The sequence below is a fragment of the Gobio gobio genome (genome assembly GCF_949357685.1).
Source record: "Gobio gobio genome assembly, chromosome: 9".
NCBI classification, from domain to species: domain Eukaryota; kingdom Metazoa; phylum Chordata; class Actinopteri; order Cypriniformes; family Gobionidae; genus Gobio; species Gobio gobio.
This window is the reverse complement of record NC_137115.1, coordinates 24,399,702-24,420,606: the sequence shown is the minus strand read 5'-3', so window position 1 is coordinate 24,420,606 and position 20,905 is coordinate 24,399,702. Positions and strand designations below refer to the sequence as shown.

General features: G+C 43.0%; 1 protein-coding gene across 1 annotated transcript in view; it reads left to right on the top strand.

The window, feature by feature from the left end:
- Positions 1 to 343: 343 nt before the first annotated feature.
- The window catches only part of LOC307131324 (putative G-protein coupled receptor 149), a gene marked incomplete at both ends in the record, with an annotated part of 111,980 nt that continues 91,418 nt past the window's right edge, over positions 344 to 20,905 (top strand). Inside the window, 3 exons of the mRNA XM_079824913.1 lie at positions 344 to 1,276; positions 1,949 to 2,132; positions 2,344 to 2,783. Of these exons, the coding sequence (XP_079681039.1) occupies positions 344 to 1,276; positions 1,949 to 2,132; positions 2,344 to 2,783 (1,557 nt within the window). The remainder of the gene's footprint in view (positions 1,277 to 1,948; positions 2,133 to 2,343; positions 2,784 to 20,905) is intronic.

Here is a 20,905-nt window from a genome sequence, read left to right as displayed (position 1 = left end):
CTCCACCCCTGTACTAACATCTCTCTTCTGAGATCTCATTCATACTGAAGAGATGTGCTGCACGAGCCACAATCAACCTACGCGCGCGCGACACATCTATCCACACATGCCCTGAGAAGAAACCACAATGTCATAATCGTGCAACTACCTGTTTAAACGGGAACATGGTTCATTTATGCACTACATTTGTTGAGCACAAGTGGATAAAGACCAACGGATGGGAAACTATATGCACTTCGTGGCGTGCTGTCGCTGGAGGAAACTTCCACGCGCTCGGTCTGATCACCCGATCCTCTTAGAGGGAATGAGACGAGTGAAGTCTGGAAAGTTAGACTGAAGGAAAATGTCGGCGACACACGCATCACCTTTGCTGAACAAAACCAGCCAATATGAGGACGTGGACGCGGGCAACTGGCACCTTCTCTTTGGTCTATCCTTCGCCATAGCCACTGTCACTTGCCTGGGAGCTTTGTACTCGCTTATGTCGCTGGCCAGGATGAGGAGTAAGTCTTCCCTCTGTCTGATAGTTGCTTCTTTATCGATAGACGACCTGATCAGCGTCGTGCCGCTCACGCTTTTTATGATCTTGCAATGGAGGAGCGGAGACGCGAACCGGTCGAGCGCTATGTGCTCCATGTCCGGACTCCTGTATGTTTTCCAAGGATTGTCAAGCAATATGAAAGCCTGTCTCCTAGTTGTATACACCTTTTACGTGACAAAGCGCTTTGGAGTGTATCAAACCCCTAACCGACCTCTCGGGGCGGTGGTGGCGGTGGTGGCGGTGTGGACGGTGAGTCTCACAGTCAGCGTCCTGCCCGTGTGCGGCTGGGGCCGTTTCGCCCCAGCTTCTCTCGGTTGTCTCCCGGAGAACGACAGCTTGTACGTGCTGCTTCTGTTCTCTGTTTACTCGCTGTGTTTCTTCGGCCTGGTAGTGTGTTCGGTTCCTCTATTCTACCAGCTCATGTGCTCCACGGAAGCCCTGAGAACATTTTACCCGAGCTATTTTGAAATTGCCGGGTCGGCGCCGCTGTGTGAGATCCCTTCACTGTCACGGGATAGCTTGGAGAAAAGTTTGGAAGACTACAATGAATTCAACTCGAATACTGCCAGTTTTAAGAACAAAACGGAGACGTATTCACTATCTTATTCTCCAGCAACTGGCCATTTCCAGAAAGATGGAACTCAGAGTGCAAGATATTCCCCTGTGTTTTTCTCTCAAAAGCGCTTCTCGATGATTCTTGCCATGGCTCGAATGGTTCTGTGGATGCCAATGATGGTGAGAGCTATAAAAGCATATACTTTTCTATGTAATGTACTTATTTTATGTAATGTCTACAGAAACTACTCAGACTTTTACATAGCAACCATTTTAATTGTCAGCCATTTATTTAGCACAACAGCTTCAAATAAATATAATGGAATAATAATATATATTTTTATCAGTGTCATAATGCATGTTATGGTTTATTGTTGAAGTCTAATGATTGTTGATTATTGTGACAAAAAAGCATAAAATAATATTTAAAAATTGGTTCATCAGGGATTAGACAGAAAATAATTGTTGGTTTACTTCAGATTGCCACACTGATGGAACCCTCCAGAGAACCTCAATCTACTATTGTATACTCCAGGAACATAATATTTTAAGTGCCTTATGGGTTTCATCATCAGACAGGCCTTTTTAACAGTGCCTTGGGATTCTCATAAAAGTTCTGCTAGCTTGTGAATCTGAGATGAAGTGCCTCAGATATATTTTCATATTTACAGTGTGTAAGAACAACCTTTCACCATCTTAAAATGTTTTCTTGAACTGGATTCATGGATATATTTTCTGTTTTAACCTGCCACTGTAAATGTTTATTTTCATTTATTTTTCTCTCTTTATAATTATTTGGTTTGTTCAAACATGCTGGAATGATTTTTTCACTGGCATACATTACCCTTGCAGACCCAGATCCTGGTGAGTCACGCTGTTCACATGCACAGCTCGTCCTTGGAGACTCTTTGTTTTTTCCTAACCTTGCTCTCCGCGGCGGTCACACCTGTGTTCATGCTTTCGGAACGCTGGATCCATCTGCCGTGTGGCTGCTTCATCAACTGTCGCCAAGGCTTAAGTTCTGAGCTTTCCACTGGTTGGTAAACTTATAAAATACCCTATCAGCCTGACATATTTGTATGGATTATATTTATTGGTTCATAAAAAGAACATAGTATTAAAAAAAATCATATATATATATATATATATATATATATAGGCTATATTTATATATCGTATTTTTGTGCTTGTGATAAACAGAGCCAATTTACCTTTCCACATTGCCTTTATCTATGTGTTTATTTCAGCAAAGAAGAGGAGATTTGAATTCAACCTCTCCTTCCAGCAAGGCTATGGCATTTACAAGATCTCCCATGCCAGGGCACCATCCATCGAGAAACCCTCTTTTAACAGTTTATACAGCTGTGATTTCTCTGAAAGCCGAGCAACAGTGCTGGACAGCGGTCAGATTGGTAAGTTCAGCACCACGGCAGCAGAGGACAGCTCCCTCCATGGCGAGTTGCTGCTTGAGGAGAGAGAGGACAGTCAGCCTCAGAGCTCCACAGAAAGGGACAGGCCATGCAATGTCTCACCTCAGGTTTCAACCTGCGATCCTGAGGATCTTCACCTTGACAACTTGTCCGTATTTGACATTCCAGAGAGGAGGCTGTCCCACGAGGAGTGTCGTAAAATCGAGTTGACTGACTGGGAGTGGTGCCGGAGTAAATCCGAAAGGACTCCCAGACAGGTAAGATGACACTTAATTAATGAATGTAAGGGGTGCAGTTACTTAATTGTGTTGTCAGGTAACAAGAAAAATATAGGAACAGGAAATTATATAACAGAGTGGACCTCTGAAGACCCCCATTCTGGAAAATATCAGATAATTTGACCTATGACATGGCAGATTTTGTTTTTCTTTGATATTAACACCATTTTTTAGACTGATTAAATCAAAATGTTTTTCAAAACCATGAATACTTTTCTAAGTCATATTGCATAAGCATTTTAAGCTAGATTGTTACCTAATTAATTATTGTTGCCCTTACTTTATTAATTGCTTACAGTTGGATGCCATTTGAGTTCAAAAAAGTTTAAAGTCTGCATGAAAATCTATTTTGTAAATCCATGTTATCCACATTTTTTAAACGTAAGAGCAGATGCAGACATTTTTTTATATAAATGTGCAATGGTTCCGGTGTCAGCCATTTTCAGTAATTTTAGCTGTACAAAAAGAGTCTGTCCATTATACAGCTTGATGTCACAAACTGGTTTTAGTCATTTGTTATTTTTCAAATTAATTATTGTAATTGTAAACTCACTGGTTTGTAGTGCAAATCGTTTTACCGTTTACTGCACTTTTACTTCTAGCAGTCTCACACATTCATAGGAAATAGCTTAAGATAAGTTGGAGAGATTTTATTGTGAATGATTTAATCAAATGTCATAACTCGGTTTTATGGTAAAAAAAAAATAAAAAATTATCTGGTGATATATGCTCACATTCATTTTTGAATGTAACTAATACAGCTCAAAATCTACTTTTTAAATTTGTTTAGAATCTGTTACAATCGGATATACATCACGATATGGAAGAAAAGCTCTGTTGCTACTTTTGTTTCATCGCAACTTTAAGTAGCCTGGATAGTCTATCACAGACAGCACATCATTATGATGATTATAACTTTTCTCCCAATACAGTCCTGGAGCTCTCAGTACTATTGTGATTGTTTTTCTTCTGGCACTTATGAATTATGCTTGGAACATTAAACTAGATATTAACCACCAATGTAACCATTATTAAATATTTGAATCTCTTCTAGACAGATGTATTGGCTAAATCTCTGATTTATTTAATGTTTTCAAGGGCAAATCATAAAGCTCAACTACACACGCTCTGCATGAGCTGGACAGTGCTGGAAGTGAAAGGATTATTATTATCGAGTGTTAATGGAGCTGATGAATTAATAACAGAAAATAAATGGCCCCATGCCTTCCAAAACTGAGATTTATCCAATCATAATAAAGCCATGCAAAAGGCATTCAATTAACATTACAATAGTGTTAATAACTAAAACATCCCTCCAACTGGTCAAATTATTATGTAGATTGTTTTCATTAAAACAAACAAACCATTTCTGTGTATTTCCACATTAACTGTATTGTCTCAGAAACACAATGTATACGGTAGAGACAGGCAGAGGCAGAAACATTGACATGATTGACTTCTGTTTTGCTGAGATTGCGTATGGGTCAATTACAGTGGGTCCCATCAGATTTAACATAGTCCTTCAACCAACTAGGCTTCCGAACATCACGTTTAGGTCTAGTGCTATGAGTGCGTGTAGTGAGCCGTGTTTTCAGCTGTAGTTATTGCGGTGCATGGAAATGCAGTGAGATGGGAAACATCCCATGTCTTCCCATCATTAAGAACGTATGTGCCCACCCCAAGTCTTTTGGCAACCGTGATAGGATGGGTAAACTTTCTATGTTCCTCAGGAGCAGATGGTAAAATAGACAGCCTTGTGTGCATTTACCCATTGAGGAACTGAAAGGGTTAAGTACCAGTTGCAGCATGTGAAGTGGCACGGTTAGTTACCACAGGTTTCCATGGCTGATGTTGCTGCATTTGGACAGTGTGTTTGAGCACATGGTTGAACCTCTCTACGGCACTATTAGCTGCCGTGTAGTGGAGAGAGAAACAATGGTGACTAATATTCCAGGAAAGCAAAGAAAGAAGCAGAAGTAAACTCAACATCGTTATCTGTAACAATACTCAATGGTTCCCTTTCAAAAGCTACCCTCAATACTGCGCAGAGTTATCGCTATGGGAAAACATCTTTGTTCCTATAATGCAAGGGAACTGAGCAGACAGGAGATTCCCTTTCTCTCTTGTTTCTATGATCGCGTGCAAACATATTGTGTGTTTGCAAGATATGATTCTTTGTTGAAACTGCTCTAATATGAAAATAAATTGAGCGTCAGCGTCAGTTCTGGCAGACCAAGTAGTCAAGACGCTGCTATTGGCTACAACACTGTCTCATCAGCTGATTTGCATCAGCTGTTTCAACTCCCCTCGCTGCTAATGGCTACGCTAAAAACAGGGCACCTATTTAAAGCAGATTCAGTTTGCTCTTACTACTTGCTGCTCGCTGCTTTGCAACCAGGATAAGAATTTATTGGTTTTCTTATGCTTTATCACATGCATTTTGTGCAGTCTGCTTTATCAAATCATCGAACCATACACAAGGCTCTTTAAAGTGAAATTGTCTTTCACTTTGTATATTGAGTGAGATAAGTATGTGTCGGCTAATGATTCAATCACGCAATGTGAGCATTATTCTTGCAAATAATGTATTCAATATTTATGTACGAACGTAGGACGAACACGAACAGCTGCATTTCAGCAGAATTATATCAGGACATATACTATTTATACTATGGGAGCAGCAACAATTATGACCATGTGTTGGATACTTTCGTCAGCTTATTACTAGACGAACTGCTATTACTAGACGAACTGCTGTCTCATATTGTTTTCCAGCTTACCCGAGTGTGGTGGTTCAAGTTCTAACGTTACAAGCTATTTTCTCAATGCTTGATGAGCGAGGCTGTAATTTTATCATTTGGCAAACGTTTCACTGGGTTCTGTGTCTCGGACTCTGGGATACGTCGGGTGTTCCATTTGCAGCGTGTTTAGCAGCGATGGGCGGCGGCCGATCGTCACGGACATGATCATGAGAGGTGGCCGTCAGAGAGGTGTTTTTTAGTTAATATCACTCACTGCTCAAATGCATGTTTTGCTTTAATACAAGATTTGTCAGGAGCTAATTAAATGGGGAATTCGGCAGGCAAAACAGAATCATATCACAAGGAATTGTGCAAGTGCGAAATGTAGCGAGAGCAATTCACCCCCACACGGTTCACCTCACATTCATTCAGGTTGTAAACTTGAACTTGCAATTTCGTCGCATGGTTCATTAACTGTCTATTTGGAGTCTGCATCGCTGCATTTATTTTCATGGACTCTCTGAAGTTATACTAATAACGTTATATGACTGACTCAAGAACAATTTCAGAGAAATCTGCACTCCACAAGTTAAGTATATCAAGCATATGTCTCAGCTGGCAATTTTCACTCTCATTCATCTCTGTGTCTTCACGAAGCTAAGTTAATTTTTAACAACATTTTAAAACTATTAGGTCATTGGCAACGTAATTGACAATGGTATCTGCATTGCTTAAGCTTAGTCGTTTTCAGTAAAATGCTAGGCTTATGGATATTGTCTTGTCTCTATAGTTGGTATTTGTAAAATGTGTAACTCGTTTTAAGCTAAAGTTGCTATTGGAAATATTGTCTTAAGCTATAGTTGAGATTGGAATGCACTTGTTCTTAAAGCTATAATTAATATTGGAAATGCTTGTTATTAAAGCTACAATTAATATTGGAAATGCTTGTTCTTAAAGCTATAATTAATATTGGAAGTGCTTGTTCTTAAAGCTATAATTAATATCAGAAGTGCTTGTTATTAAAGCTATAATTAATATTGGAAGCTTGTATTAAAGCTATAGCTAATATTGGAAGTGCTTGTTCTTAAAGCTATAGATAATATTGGAAATGCTTGTTATTAAAGCTATAATATCGGAAGTACTTGTTCTTAAAGCTATAATTAATATCGGAAGTGCTTGTTATCAAAGCTATAATTAATATTGGCAGCGCTTGTCTTAAAGCTATAGCTAATATTGGAAGTGCTTGTTCTTAAAGCTATAATTAATATCAGAAGTGCTTGTTCTTAAATCTATAATTCATATTGGAAATGCTTGTTCTTAAAGCTATAATTAATATTGGAAGTACTTGTTCTTAAAGCTATAATTTATATCAGAAGTGCTTGTTCTTAAAGCTATAATTAATATTGGAAGTACTTGTTCTTAAAGCTATAATTAATATTGGAAGCGCTTGTCTTAAAGCTTTAGCTAATACTGGAAGTGCTTGTTCTTAAAGCTATAGTTAATATTGCAAATGCTTGTTATTAAATCTATAATTAATATCAAAGTGCTTGTTCTTAAAGCTATAATTAATATTGGAAATGCTTGTTCTTAAAGCTATAATTAATACCGGAAGTGCTTGTATTAAAGCTATAATTAATATTGGAAATGCTTGTTATTAAATCTATAATTAATATCAGAAGTGCTTGTTCTTAAAGCTATAATTAATTTTGAAAATGCTTGTTCTTAAAGCTATAATTAATATCGGAAGTGCTTGTTCTTAAAGCTATAGCTAATATTGGGAATGCTTGTTATTAAAGCTATAATTAATATCGGAAGTGCTTGTCTTAAAGCTGTATACCTACTGGAAAACTACTTTTTCTTAAGCTATAGATATTGGAAATGTGCTTGTCTTAAAGTGATATCAGAAGCTATAGTAGAGTTTGGAAAAGTGCTTGTTTTTAAAGCTGTAGGTGCGTTTGGAAACACACTTGTTCTTAAGTTATAACTAACTTTAGAGTAGAACTTTAGAGTTAGTAGTTACTTTACAGATTACCACAGCACTATTTTACGGTGTATCAACTTGCAGAGATTACTCATTCACCCTTAGACTTGGGAAATAAATTAAATTAAATAAATAAATTAAATTGGAAATGCTTTCTTCAAGCTATAGTCACTATTGGAATTTGGAATATGCTTTTTCTTAAAGCTATAGGCACTATTGGGAATATGCTTTTCTTAAAGCTATAGGCACTATGGGAATTTGATATTATTAAAGCTGATAGAGGTGTTTTTTTGGGCCTTATCCTGATATATTGCTAAGATACGTTTTACTTGCGGTCACATGACCTCACATTTCTTATGTATCAATTTATTCCTAGCACTTCAGCATAATTCTAAGCACACTAAACTGATAGGAAAAGGGGATGAACGGCGTTTTTATCTCTGAATCTGACTCTGCTTTTTATGTCATCTATGTTAGCCTACCTGAGGAGTCATCCACAAGCTAGTCAGCAGGATCCATTATTTGCCTTGGAGTAGGGAAAGCTCATGTCCAGAGCCTGGCTTGCCTCCTGTCTCCGCTGCTATGCATACTGCAAGCTTCCCTCAGAGCGGTGTACGGCTCATTCTCTGTGCATAGAGGCTACTACAACTGCAGCTTTCTCCACTCCGGTCTCTACATTGAAGGCCATTCATACAATTGTCTTCAGCTGCTTATGAACGTTTTATCTGGCCCAATGCTCAAGCCATCCATTAGAAAAGCTATGAGTGCTGCTCTCCGATCGTGGCGTGAGAATTTTAATATTATAGCTTCAGTATCTGTTCATTTATATAAATATAAATTACTTCTATCATTAGCTGGTTACATTCATCATGCTAGCTTCACGTAGATCGCTTGGATCTTTAAAATTAAATTCAGTTAGATTGCCTTTTCTCGAAACGCTTTTTTGGATTTAGAAGGAAGAGCCAGGGAGGCTTGCCCGGTTATGGTCTGTTGGGGGGATTTATGCTACGCCCCAGTCTATAAAATGGGAGGATTGCCCCTAGAAGCTGTTGCTGTTGCCTGCTTTGGATTTCATGGAGCTCCCCATGATAATGAAGGGGAATTTAGAACAGGGCCATATCGCCTATTTACTATTTATTTACACGTATCATTAACTGTAGCTACATTCCTCTTGCTAGCTTCACATAGATGAAATTGCTTTTGTATCCTCTGCTGTCTCTTCAATTAGCTGGAAGAGCCAGGGAGGATTGCCTGGTATGGTCTGTTGGGGGGGATAGTTCAGTTCATATGAGCATCCACTAATGCTGCTGCTGTCCCCTGACTCAATGCTATTTCATGGTGCTCATGGAAGGTCAGGAGACTCATCTGAACAGAACCATATTGCCACTAATTCGTAATTCATTCATAAGATGTCTAAGCATTTTAATTGTCAATTCCATCCTCTTGTTTTATTCTCAAGAGGATTGCCAGGTGTGGTTTGTTTGGGGGGAATAGTTAAGCTCTCCCAGTCCTAAACTGTGTGAGCGTTCCCTAATGCTGCTGCTGTCCTCTGACTCTCTGCTATTTCATGGTGCTCATGAAAGGTCAGAGGACTCCCTGAACAGAGCCATACCGCCAAAAACAAAATTTAATTCAGATTCATCAACTATTGCAATTTATTCAATAACAATTTCTAAATCATTTTGATTGTCATGTGTGTTCTTGACTTAATGGACCTGACAGAACTATATTCAGCCTTTCATTCAGACCGGGTTCACTTGTCTGGTTGATTTTTGGCTGCATTTAATTTTGAGAAATTATTTAATACTCATTTGATTTGAGAAGTTAGATGCTTGTTGTAACACGGTTAGTTGTTATGCGAAGAAGGAACCGGCGAATGTTTCACACAACTTTAATTATATTAAATAAATAAAAGGAGAAAAGGAGACGGAAGCATAAGGAGCGACAGAGACGAGAGAGGGAAAAAAATTCTTGGTCCGGTTTCCGGACATACTGCCGCTCGGTCTTCCACCAGCCAAGAGGCTCTCACTCGTGGTGCTAGGTACTGGACGTTCCTAGGTGGATGGTGATGGCTCCTCCGGTTGAGGGCAGCCGATTCGATACTTCAATACTAAAACATAAACAAAACACAACACAAGGTAAAGCCCAGGCCTGTTCCTCTCTCGTCCTTCACTGTCGTTGCTCCTGCTTTTATCCTTCCGAAGCTCCTCCATGAGAGATATGAGACCGGTGCAGCACGCAGGTGGCGCTCATTATCCATCACACCACCGGCCTCGTCCTGCTTGCCACATGCCTATTCTGCCCTGTGGGCCCACTTTATAAATTTCCCTTGCGACAGTGTCTAAACGTTAGGACATTAATTGCAATTGTCTGACATCAGTCGCCATGGGATTGAGTTTAACACCACGAACATAAACCTTTTTCAAAATAAAATAGATTAAATGCTTTCAAATAATCATATAGACCTAGGCCTGCAGCTGATTTGTCATTTATTGCGCAATTTACAGGATTTCAAACTTTTTGCTGTTACTCATGAGCTACTCAGAAGAATATTGGAGATCTCTACACAATCTTGGATCCATGGCCAAAAAACATTCCTATTTCGTACCCCTGGTGATGACAGCATTAATGATTTCAAAAGTTTAGAATTTTAGAGTTATTGTTTTTATTGAATCTAGAAAATTAACTTTAAACTAAATGGAGTGACCAATATTGTTGCTTTTCTAGCCACAATTTTATCTTTGGACACCTTGTGCCCTATGTTCCTTTTCTTTGCCAGAGAACTCTGCATAGTCAATAATCTATTTATGTCTTTACTCCTAGTTGGTTAATGTAATAGCCCTCACTATGCCAAATCCAGCCCCGGTTTTAACTGATTGGTAAGTCAAGCTCCCACTTCTATTAATAAACTTCCTTTTCCTTCATTAAGTTGTGTACTGGACTGGACTGGTACCTATTGAAAGCAGATTCAGAATGTTAGTTTAACAGAGAATACAAAGAACTGCTGTGAGACCAGTGACTGGAATCAAGTTAACTGAGTAAATAACAAGTTAAGTGATAGCAAAATTTGAAACGGTCTCTGTTGTGATTATTGAAAATGCAGCACCTGTGCACATGGAAGTTCTTCCGTGTGGATCGTCAGGCAGTTTAACTTGTTGGGCTGTTGTATTGGATCATCAGCCTGTGATGGCACGCAAAGTGTATGGGCTCCTTTGTTTCTCTGCCTCTTCTCAGTCTGGCTTTTGATTGATCCTTGATCAATGCATGGCAAAAATGCCTCAGTGAACATTTTGTCTTTTCCTGCACTGAATCAGTCTATACTGACCCCTCAGAAGTTTTAACTTCCTCTTTCAGGAGGGGAGCTGAAGGCCCATCAGCCACTTCTCTCTGCAGTTATCTTGTAGAACAGACTTCAGTCTATTCGCTCCCATTTGTTAAGGCGGCTGTTCCAGAAGTTGTCTGGTCTGAATTGTGAACACTCAAGAGAACCGCATAATTCAAATTACAACTCTTTCAATGTCCCTTAATTCCAGAAGTCTCATCTAGTTAACAACACAACAGCAGTTTCTAATTCTATTAATAAGCTATAGATTTTCTTTGCAGGAAAAAGGAAGCAGTGTCACGGTTCATGAATTCACCATCTCATTCTTGTGTGTGTATGTGTGTTTGTATGGGGCGGAGCCGCTGGTTGGCTGATGATCATTATTCCTGTCGCAGCTGATCAGCGCACCCTATTTAGTCTCTCTGTGTTCTCTTTGTCATTGTCAGAGCGTTGTTGGATGTGTCGTGTGTTCTCCCGCCTGTGCCTGTTGTGTTCCTGCGTTGCCTGTTTCCTGTGTTTCGTGTGTACCCTGGAGTTCCACCGTCACCGTTTTCACCGTCGTCACCAGACTGGGTTGTCCTCAGCGTCCCTGTGCTACCCTGGACCATCTGCCAACGCATCGCTCTGATCCTTGTGTCTTCTGGTCTCTGCCTGCGATCTTCTGTTACCTCATTGCGCTGGTTCCAGTTGCCTTCTGGTTTCTACCTGCGATCTTCTGTCTAAATAAACAACCTTTTACTTGCTATTGTATCCTGCCTTGTTTATCCATTACAGAACCGTCTGACCATTATTGATACAGCAAGTTCATCTGATCTCAATGAGTACCTAACTCACAGCAGTTCCAGAATGGACCAGCAGGAGGAAAATCTGGCTGTCACAGGACGGGCGGTGCAGTTGTTGGTAGCACAGGTGTCCGAGCTGACCCAACAGATACAACATCTCGTCAGTCCCGCTGTGCCCAGCCCACCGCCGATTCCCCCCACACCATCTACCACCAACCGCCAGCACGAACCATGCTTACCCACTCCGGAGAGTTACGCTGGTGAGACAAACTATTGTAGAGCATTCCTAACTAAGTGTTCCATGTTTTTTGCTCTCCAACCGCTTACGTTCAGCACAGAGGAGTCGAAGGTGGCTTTCGTTCTCACACTACTATCAGGACGAGCTGCGCTGTGGGGAACGGCGGTGTGGGAGAACCAACATCAATGCTGCTCCTCGTTCGAGGCACTTTCTGAGGATATGAAGCGGGTGTTTGACCGGGCGGTGGCTGGCAATGAGGCAGCTCGCCAACTCGCTGACCTTCGTCAGTGTAACCGCTTGGTCTCGGACTACTCCATCGAGTTCAGAACCCTGGCTGCCGAGTGCCACTGGAACGAGGAGGCACAGTGGGACATGTTCCTGCATGGGCTGGCTGACCGCATCCAGAGAGAGATTTTTTCGTTGGATCTACCGGTGAGACTCGACGGACTTATTGATCTAGCACTACGGGTGGACGCATGCCTGAGTCGGCTGGAACGTCGGTCCAGAACGTTTCTCCAGTCTGGAGGTGTCGAAGGTCCTCAGGCTAGCGGAGGTGATGCGGTCAGCCCCAACGTCGATCCTGAGCCCATGCAGGTGGGTCGTGCTCGGCTTTCCCGGGAGGAGAGAGACGGAGATCCCGTGGTCTTAGCCTTTATTGTGGCGGAGGGGGGCACTTCCTGAACAACTGTCTGTTAAAAGACCAAGCCCGCCGGTAAAGGGAAGGCAACTGTCGGCGGGATCTCCGTGGATAAGACCTCATCCTCAACTCTCCTTCCGGTAAGACTGCTGTGGACAGCCCGGTCTCACCCCTGTCAAGCACTCCTGGATTCTGGGGCAGAAGGTAATTTTATGGACTTGACTCTGGCTCACACACTTGGCATTTCCATCATCCCACTCAAAGACACGTTATCCGTCAATGCACTCAGCAGTCAGGAATTACCACCCATCACGCTCACCACCAGACCACTGACACTTATCACATCTGGTAACCACACAGAACAGATTTCCTTCCTGCTCCTGGATTCTCCTCTGGCTCCTGTTGTCCTCGGTCACCCCTGGCTGGTCCAACATAATCCAAGGGTCGACTGGGGACATCACACTGTTTCTTCGTGGAGCGAGAGATGTTATCAGTCTTGTCTTGTATCTGCCTGTTCGTCTGTGACTCGTCCTGTTTTTCAGAAGGAGATGGTGAATTTGTCTAACGTGCCCTCTTGAGTACCTCGACCTGAAGGAAGTGTTCAGTAAGTCCCGCGCTGCTTCTCTTCCTCCGCATTGTCCCTATGACTGTGCTATAGATTTACTCCCAGGTAAGTCTCCGCCTAAAGGCAAACTTTACTCTCTTTCTGTTCCTGAGAGGGAGGTCATGGAGAAATATATTTCTGATTCTCTAGCTTCCAAATTCATCCGTCCTTCCTCTTCTCCAGCGGGGGCGGGGTTCTTTTTTGTGGGGAAGAAGGATGGTTCTCTGCAACCTTGCATTGATTACCGAGGGCTGAATAACATCACGGTCAAGAATACCTATCCTTTACCGTTGATGTCTTCAGCCTTTGAGAGGTTGCAGGGAGCATCCGTTTTCACAAAATTGGATTTACGTAACGCTTATCATTTGGTTCGCATCAGGGAGAGGGATGAATGGAAAACCGCATTTAATACCCCCAGGGGCCATTTTGAGTATTTGGTGATGCCGTTCGGGCTATCCAACTCCCCAGCGGTTTTCCAAGCACTCATCAATGATGTGTTGAGAGACATGGTGGACCAGTTCATATATGTTTACCTGGATGACATATTGATTTTTTCTTTGTCTCTCCAGGAACATATTCAACACGTCAGACGAGTGCTTCAGAGGTTGTTAGAGAATGGGCTTTTTGTCATGTCCTGACAGGGTTAAGGCTGTGGTAGAGTGGCCAAGTCCAGATTCCCGTTAGGCCCTACAGAGGTTTCTGGGATTCGCCGATTTCTATCTGTGTTTTATTCGCAACTTCAGCCAGCTAGCCATGCCTCTGACTGCCTTGACCTCTCCCAGAATGACGTTCAGGTGGTCCGATACAGCTGAGGCTGTATTCACCAACCTCAAAAGCCGCTTTGTTTCGGCTCCCATCTTAGTCGCCCCTGATCCAGCACGTCAGTTCGTGGTAGAGGTCGATGCGTCAGAGGTGGGGGTAGGTGCGGTTCTTTCCCAATGCTCTACTTCGGATGATGAGATGAATCCTTGCGCGTTTCTGTCCCACCGTTTGACACCTGCCGAACGTAACTATGACATTGGTAACAGAGAATTGTTGGCAGTTAAGTTGGCTTTGGAAAAGTGGCGTCATTGGTTAGAAGGGTCGGGGGTACCTTTTTTAGTATGGACGGACCATAAGAACCTTGAATATATTAGATCTGCTAAAAGACTTAACTCCACGCAGGCTCGGTGGGCACTTTTTTTCGGACATTTTGACTTTTCTCTCTCGTACCGCCCCGGGTCCAAAAACATCAAACCCGATTCTTTATCTCGAATTTTTGATCCTTCTGAACGCGCGGTTACTCCCGAGTGCATTTTGCCAGAGAAGATAGTTATCTCTACACTCACATGGGAGGTCGAATTGAAGGTCAAATTGGCCTTAGAAGGGGTAATGCCTCCGCCCGGCTGCCCACCGAGTCGATTATTTGTACCGGAGAAGTTGAGGTCCGAAGTCATTCAATGGGGTCACTGTTCCAATATCGCTTGCCATCCAGGAGTAAACCGTACTTGCAGTGTAATAAAGCAACGATTCTGGTGGCCATGTATGGCTCGCGACATTCGCAGTTTCGTCTTGGCTTGCTCAATTTGTGCTGTTGGTAAGACGTCTAATCGACCTCCTGATGGGTTACTTCAGCCGCTGGCGGTTCCTTCGAGACCCTGGTCCCACATTGCGCTAGATTTTGTCACCGCCCTCTAATGGCATGACGGTTGTTTTAACCGTAGTGGACCGGTTCTCGAAGGCAGCACATTTTATTCCCTTGCCCAAATTACTGTCAGCCAAGGAGACAGCGGTGTCTGTTATAGACCATGTCTTTCGGTTACATGGCCTCCCGATGGACGTGGTCTCCGACAGAGGTTCCCAATTTGTGTCCAAATTTTGGAGAGAGTTTTGTAAATTACTAGGGGCGACGGTCAGTCTGTCTTCGGGTTACCACCCCCAGAGCAATGGTCAAACTGAGCAAGCCAATCAGGTTCTGGAGAGAGTGTTGCGATGTTTGGTGTCCAAGAATCCTTCATCCTGGAGCCAACAACTCTCTATGGTGGAGTACGCTCATAACGCGTTACCAGTGTCATCCACGGGCATTTCCCCTTTTGAGTGTAGTCTAGGTTACCAGCCACCTATTTTTCCGAGTCTGGATTCCGACGTCGTGGTCCCCTCCGCTCACGCCTTTGTCCAGAGGTGCCACCGCACATGGACCAGAGCCCGTGAGACTCTGCTCCAGGTGGGGGCGCGTACCAAGGCTAAAGCCGATCGCCACCGGTCGAAGCCTCCCGTATACGTTGTGGGTCAAAAAGTGTGGCTTTCTACCAAGAACATTCCGCTCCGCTCCGTGTCTAATAAACTTGCTCCCAAATTTATCGGCCCGTTCACTGTCACCAAGATCATTAGTCCGGTGACAGTCCGCCTCAAACTTCCTCCAGCGTACAGGAGAATTCACCCCGTCTTTCATTTTTCCAAATTAAAGCCCGTTTCTTAATCCGCCAGTCCCGGTTGCCCCACCGCCGCGATTCGTAGATGGGGAACCAATGTATTCAGTTTATCGTATTCTGGACTCGAGACGGAGGGGGCGCGGATTCCAGTATCTGGTGGACTGGGAAGGTTACGGTCCGGAGACGAGAAGTTGGGTTCCTGCTAGGGACATTCTGGACCACTCCCTTATTCATGATTACAATCAACAGGTAGGTTCTCCTGGGAGCGTCAGGAGGTGCTCCTAGGGGGAGGGGTACTGTCACGGTTCATGAATTCACCATCTCATTCTTGTGTGTGTATGTGTGTTTGTATGGGGCGGAGACGCTGGTTGGCTGATGATCATTACACCTGTCGCAGCTGATCAGCGCACCAGCTGCAGATCATCAGCGTACCCTTTTTAGTCTCTCTGTTTTGTCTTTGTCATTGTCAGAGCGTTGTTGGATGTGTCGTGTGTTCTCCCGCCTGTGCCCGTTGTGTTCCTGCGTTGCCTGTTTCCTGTGTTTCGTGTGCACCCTGGAGTTCCACCGTCACCGCTTTCACCGTCGTCACCAGACTGGGTTGTCCTCAGTGTCCCTGTGCTACCCTGGACCATCTGCCAACGCATCGCTCTGATCCTTGTGTCTTCTGGTCTCTGCCTGCCTGCGATCTTCTGTTACCTCATCGCGCTGGTTCCAGTTGCCTTCTGGTTTCTACCTGCGATCTTCTGTCTAAATAATCGACCTTTTACTTGCTATTGTATCCTGCCTTGTTTATACGTTACAAGCAGATACTTCTTTGCAGAATGCAGGAAACAGCGGTAAACTACTCAAATTAATAGAGTATGTTGTATAATGTAATAGTAAATAATTATTTTTATTTTCGCTTTTACTAGAAACTAAAATTACTGTAAAATGTCTGTTATGTGCCTGTTCAAATCAAAAATTTAATTTAACTTGGTCACCTAATCTCGTTTTCATTTAACACGATGCACAAAATATTTTGTGGAATGTGTATTAATTAGGGCTGTCAAAATAACGCGTTAAAAAAAATAACGCAGATGAATCCATTCTGTAGTGGAGCTGTAAAATGAAGGAGGGAGACGAGAAGGCGCTGCCTGGATCATTGGTTGGAACATTTACCTAGCCTATATAAAAACGACCTGATGGAAGTGCTGATAAAAATAAAGTCGTCTGCGATGTCCTGCAATGTCCACTATCCTACCCAAGAGCGTTTCATATACACGCCATAAAGTGCGTATCATATGCACGCGAAAAACTGCGTAGCGTATACATTCCACGACACTGCACACTTGATACGCATTCTCAACAAAGAGCGCGCACTCTTAAAGGTGCCACACTATATTCCTACTCGTTACAACGTCCATGCATTCAGCAGCCCAAATGAATACCTGTCTGTCATTTAATGTTAATCAAGCAACTACAGGTGTTAAATAAATGTATACATATTAGATAAACCTAGTGTATCTGTATATTTTTTTAAGAAATGTATTATTGTTTTTGTAATTTGCTTCTTTGTTCTTTTATTTAGCCTATATTCAATTTCTCATATTAGCCATATTGCCCACCTGCACATACCAGCTGATATACAATGTAGTCTTGATTTGGGTGGTCACTCTGCATTGAAAGTTTGAAAGGGTTTTAAATCTTCTAAATCAAGTAAAATGACTCAAAATAAAGTCATTTAAGCATGCCATATTCAACTTTAATCATATAAAATGTAATTTCCAAGCAGCAAAATTGTGGCCAGTGAAAATGCTGAGTGGCTAGTAACTTTGGAAAACCACTAGCCACAGTGGCTGGTGAGCAAAAAAGTTAATGTCAAGCCCTGTTTGTATGTACAGTGAAAAAAAATCTTCTTCCTGAAGCACTTTTGAATTTATTTCCTCAGCATATTAGGTCATATTGTTTATTGTTATGGCCAATATTTCAACAGTGAAAATAATAATAAAAGAGTTTTTGAACTTAATGTCACTAATGCTGATTATTCATTGATTCATTTGAATTTAAATCTTTAAAATACTTTCACAGCAAAAATTATGTATGCGATTAATTTAGATTAATTAATCACAGAGTATGTAATTAATTAGATCAAAAATTTTAATCGATTGACGGCCCTAGTATTAATGTTTAATAATATATTAATAATGTGTGTTAATGAATTAATTATTGAAGAATTGATTTCTTTCAATAAAAGTGCTGTTTCACTAACATTAATTGTAAATACACAAGGTTGTTGTGGTGTGAAACTTTGGGTTATTTTATCCTCTGACTCAATAAAATAATGATTTAGGGCCTGTGCCACATCAGTCTGGTTCTGTAAAATTGTATCCTTAATCTTCAGTTCAATTGGCTGTGTTGTTCTAATATTATTTTGACCTATCAAATTTTTTTTTTCAGTCAAAACTGAAAACACGACTATTTTGACCAGTCAATTTGTATTTTTTTTTTCTGTAAATGTTTAGCTAACTATTTCTAAATCTGTATTAGATAATAAATCATCTGACTTTATATTTTTATAGCTACTTTAAAATTATCCTGCTTCTTTTTGGAATGCCAAATAATTGCTTATTACTGGCATGTGTAGTAAATCGCTTGTTATTTAATTTCCTTGATAAAAGCACCATATTATGGTCTGACAGCCCAGTTATCATATTATATGAATTTATAATTCTTTCCGGTCTATTACTAAATTTAAGGTCAATCTAGGCACTAGTGCTATTTGTTAATCGTGTTGGACCTTTGATCATTTGAACCCAATTAAAACCATCAACGATTTGCTTAACCCCTTGAAGTCTGCACAGTTTTGGGGCCCTTTAGAAGTTTTGACATGCTCTGACATTTGTGCTTTTTTCAGTTGCTTATAAACATATTAATGGCAAAAGTCTTATTACACTGTATTTAGCAGAAACTGGGCTACCATAATATGTGAGAAACATGTATGTACATGCTTGTGTTTTTGAGAGAATAATGTTAATGCATCGTTTTTGAAAAAACAAAAAATGTAGTCACTGAATTAAGGCCACAAAACACAATAGATGTGTCCACAAGACTTCACTGATGGGTGTTGTTGCCTAGAAATGTTGCTACAAACTGATGTGAGAATCATTGTGCCTGCTCATTCACATAAAACAATATATTGATTTAAATTTTGTAAATTTCTTTAAAATTTCACACTTTTGCTATTAAAAACGTCTCGGTTACGGATGTAACCCTCGTTCCCTGAAGAGGGAACGGAGACGTAACGTTAGTGACTAACGAATGGGGGTTTCGCCTAGAAGCCAATCATCTTCGAGATCTTAGAGATCACACGTGCATGGCCAAACATGAGGGTCTGGGCTCGAGAGAGAGGGCAGACTGAACTGGCGTCGGCGTAGACAGTGCTGGAGGAACTCAGAGCTTTCGGGAAGCTCACCTGAGGAGAATAATCACACGTATCCAGTCCGTGGAGTGGAATGGCGAGCAAGCGAAAACACCTGAGCCTGGTCCATTACCGGCCACTAGTAGAGGCGAGTACAAAGTCGGACACTGGCTCCACTCAGAGATTGTAGAATCTGGCGCATGTGTTGGGTGTTGCCCAGCCTGCAGCTCTGCAGATGTCTGTTAGTGAGGCGCCGTGCACTAGAGCCCAAGGTCAACCTTGCTGCTGGTAAGCCAAAACAATGGTGTCCACTATCCAGTGAGACAGCCTTTGTTTCGAGAGAGCTCTTCCCTTCTGCTCTCCACCATAACAGACAAAGAGCTGGTCTGAGTGGTGGGAACCTTGGGCACATATCCGGGCTGGGGTCTCAGGATCACGTGAGAGTTGGCCGGCCCGAATTCCAGGCACGCTTCATCAACCGAGAATGTTTGCAGGTCCCCTACCCTCTTGATGGAGGCCAATGCGGTCAGTAGCGCTGTCTTCATAGACAAGAACTTAATATCGACCGACCGCAAAGGCTCAAAGGGGGACCTCTGCAGAGCATCTAAAACTACTGAGAGGTCCCAAGAGGGTACGAGGGGAGAACGAGGAGGATTTAGTCTCCTAGCTCCCCTCAGGAACTGAATGACCAGGTCGTGCTGACTTACCTTTTTGTTCTCCAAGAGGTCATGGTAGGCAGATATTGCGGCCACGTAAACTTTAAGGGTGGAGGGAGACAGCCTTCGCTCCAACCCTTCTTGGAGGAATGAGAGCACAGACCCGATCGGGCATTTCCAGGGGTCTTCTTGGCGGGAAGAACACCAGGTGACAAAGAGGTTCCACTTCAACGCATAGGCATGCCGAGTTGACTCTGCCCTTGCGGAAGTGATGGTAGCCAACACCGTAGGTGGTAGGGTACTCAAACCTGCCGCGTCCCATGCAGGAGCCACACGTGGAGGTTCCAAAGATCGGGACGCGGGTGCCAAAGGGTGCCCCATCTCTGAGGAGATACTCAGAGGAAAAGGCCAGGGAGGGGCTGTCGCAAGGAGTAAGAGTTCAGGGAACCAGGTCCGGCCATGCCAATACGGGGCGACCAGAAGGACCTGCTCCTTGACCTCTCTGACTTTGCACAATAGCTGTGCGAGAAGGCTCACTGGGGGGACGCATATTCACGTAGGCCCCGCGGTCAGCTGTGCGCCAGTGCATCCGTGCCGAGCGTGCCCCCGGACGAGGAATAAAACAGGCAGCAGAGGGAAGAGTCGTGGGAGGCAACAGACCTACCTGTGCGTCACCGAACTGTTCCCAAATCAGCTGGACCGACTGGGGATGGAGTCTCAAATCTCCAGGAAGTGGCTGATACCGTGAGATCGTGGGCAGCACAGTTCAGTTCTCCCGGGACATGGAAGCACGAAGGAACCTCAGATGCTTCGACTCCATAGGACGAGATGGGGGGCGAGTTGAGACATACAGCGGGAGCATAGATTAGCCTGGTGGTGTATGTACGCTACCGACCGTGTAGTCTGACCGGACTAGTACATGTTGACCCTTCAGCAACGCTAGGAAGCAGTGCAGGACGAACCGCACTGCCAGCAACTCGAGGCAATTGACATACAGGAGGCGCAGGGGTCCTGTCCAGGAGCCCGCGGTAGCATGTCCATTGCACATGGCACCCCAGCCCGTGGAGGAGGCATCTGTTGAGACAACAATATGCCTGGAAACTCGTCCTGAGGGCCCCCGGCCCGTAGAAATGAGGTTCGGCCACGGGGTGAGGGTCTGCAGGCAGGCCCGAGTCACTGGGACCCGGAGCGTGCCCGAATGCCATGCCCATCTCGGGACTCGATCGCAAAGCCAAAGCTGAAGCTGTCTCATATGAAACAATCCGAGCGGCGTTACCGTGGCTGCAGATGCCATATGCCCCAGGAGCCTCTGAAATAACTTCAGTGGGACCG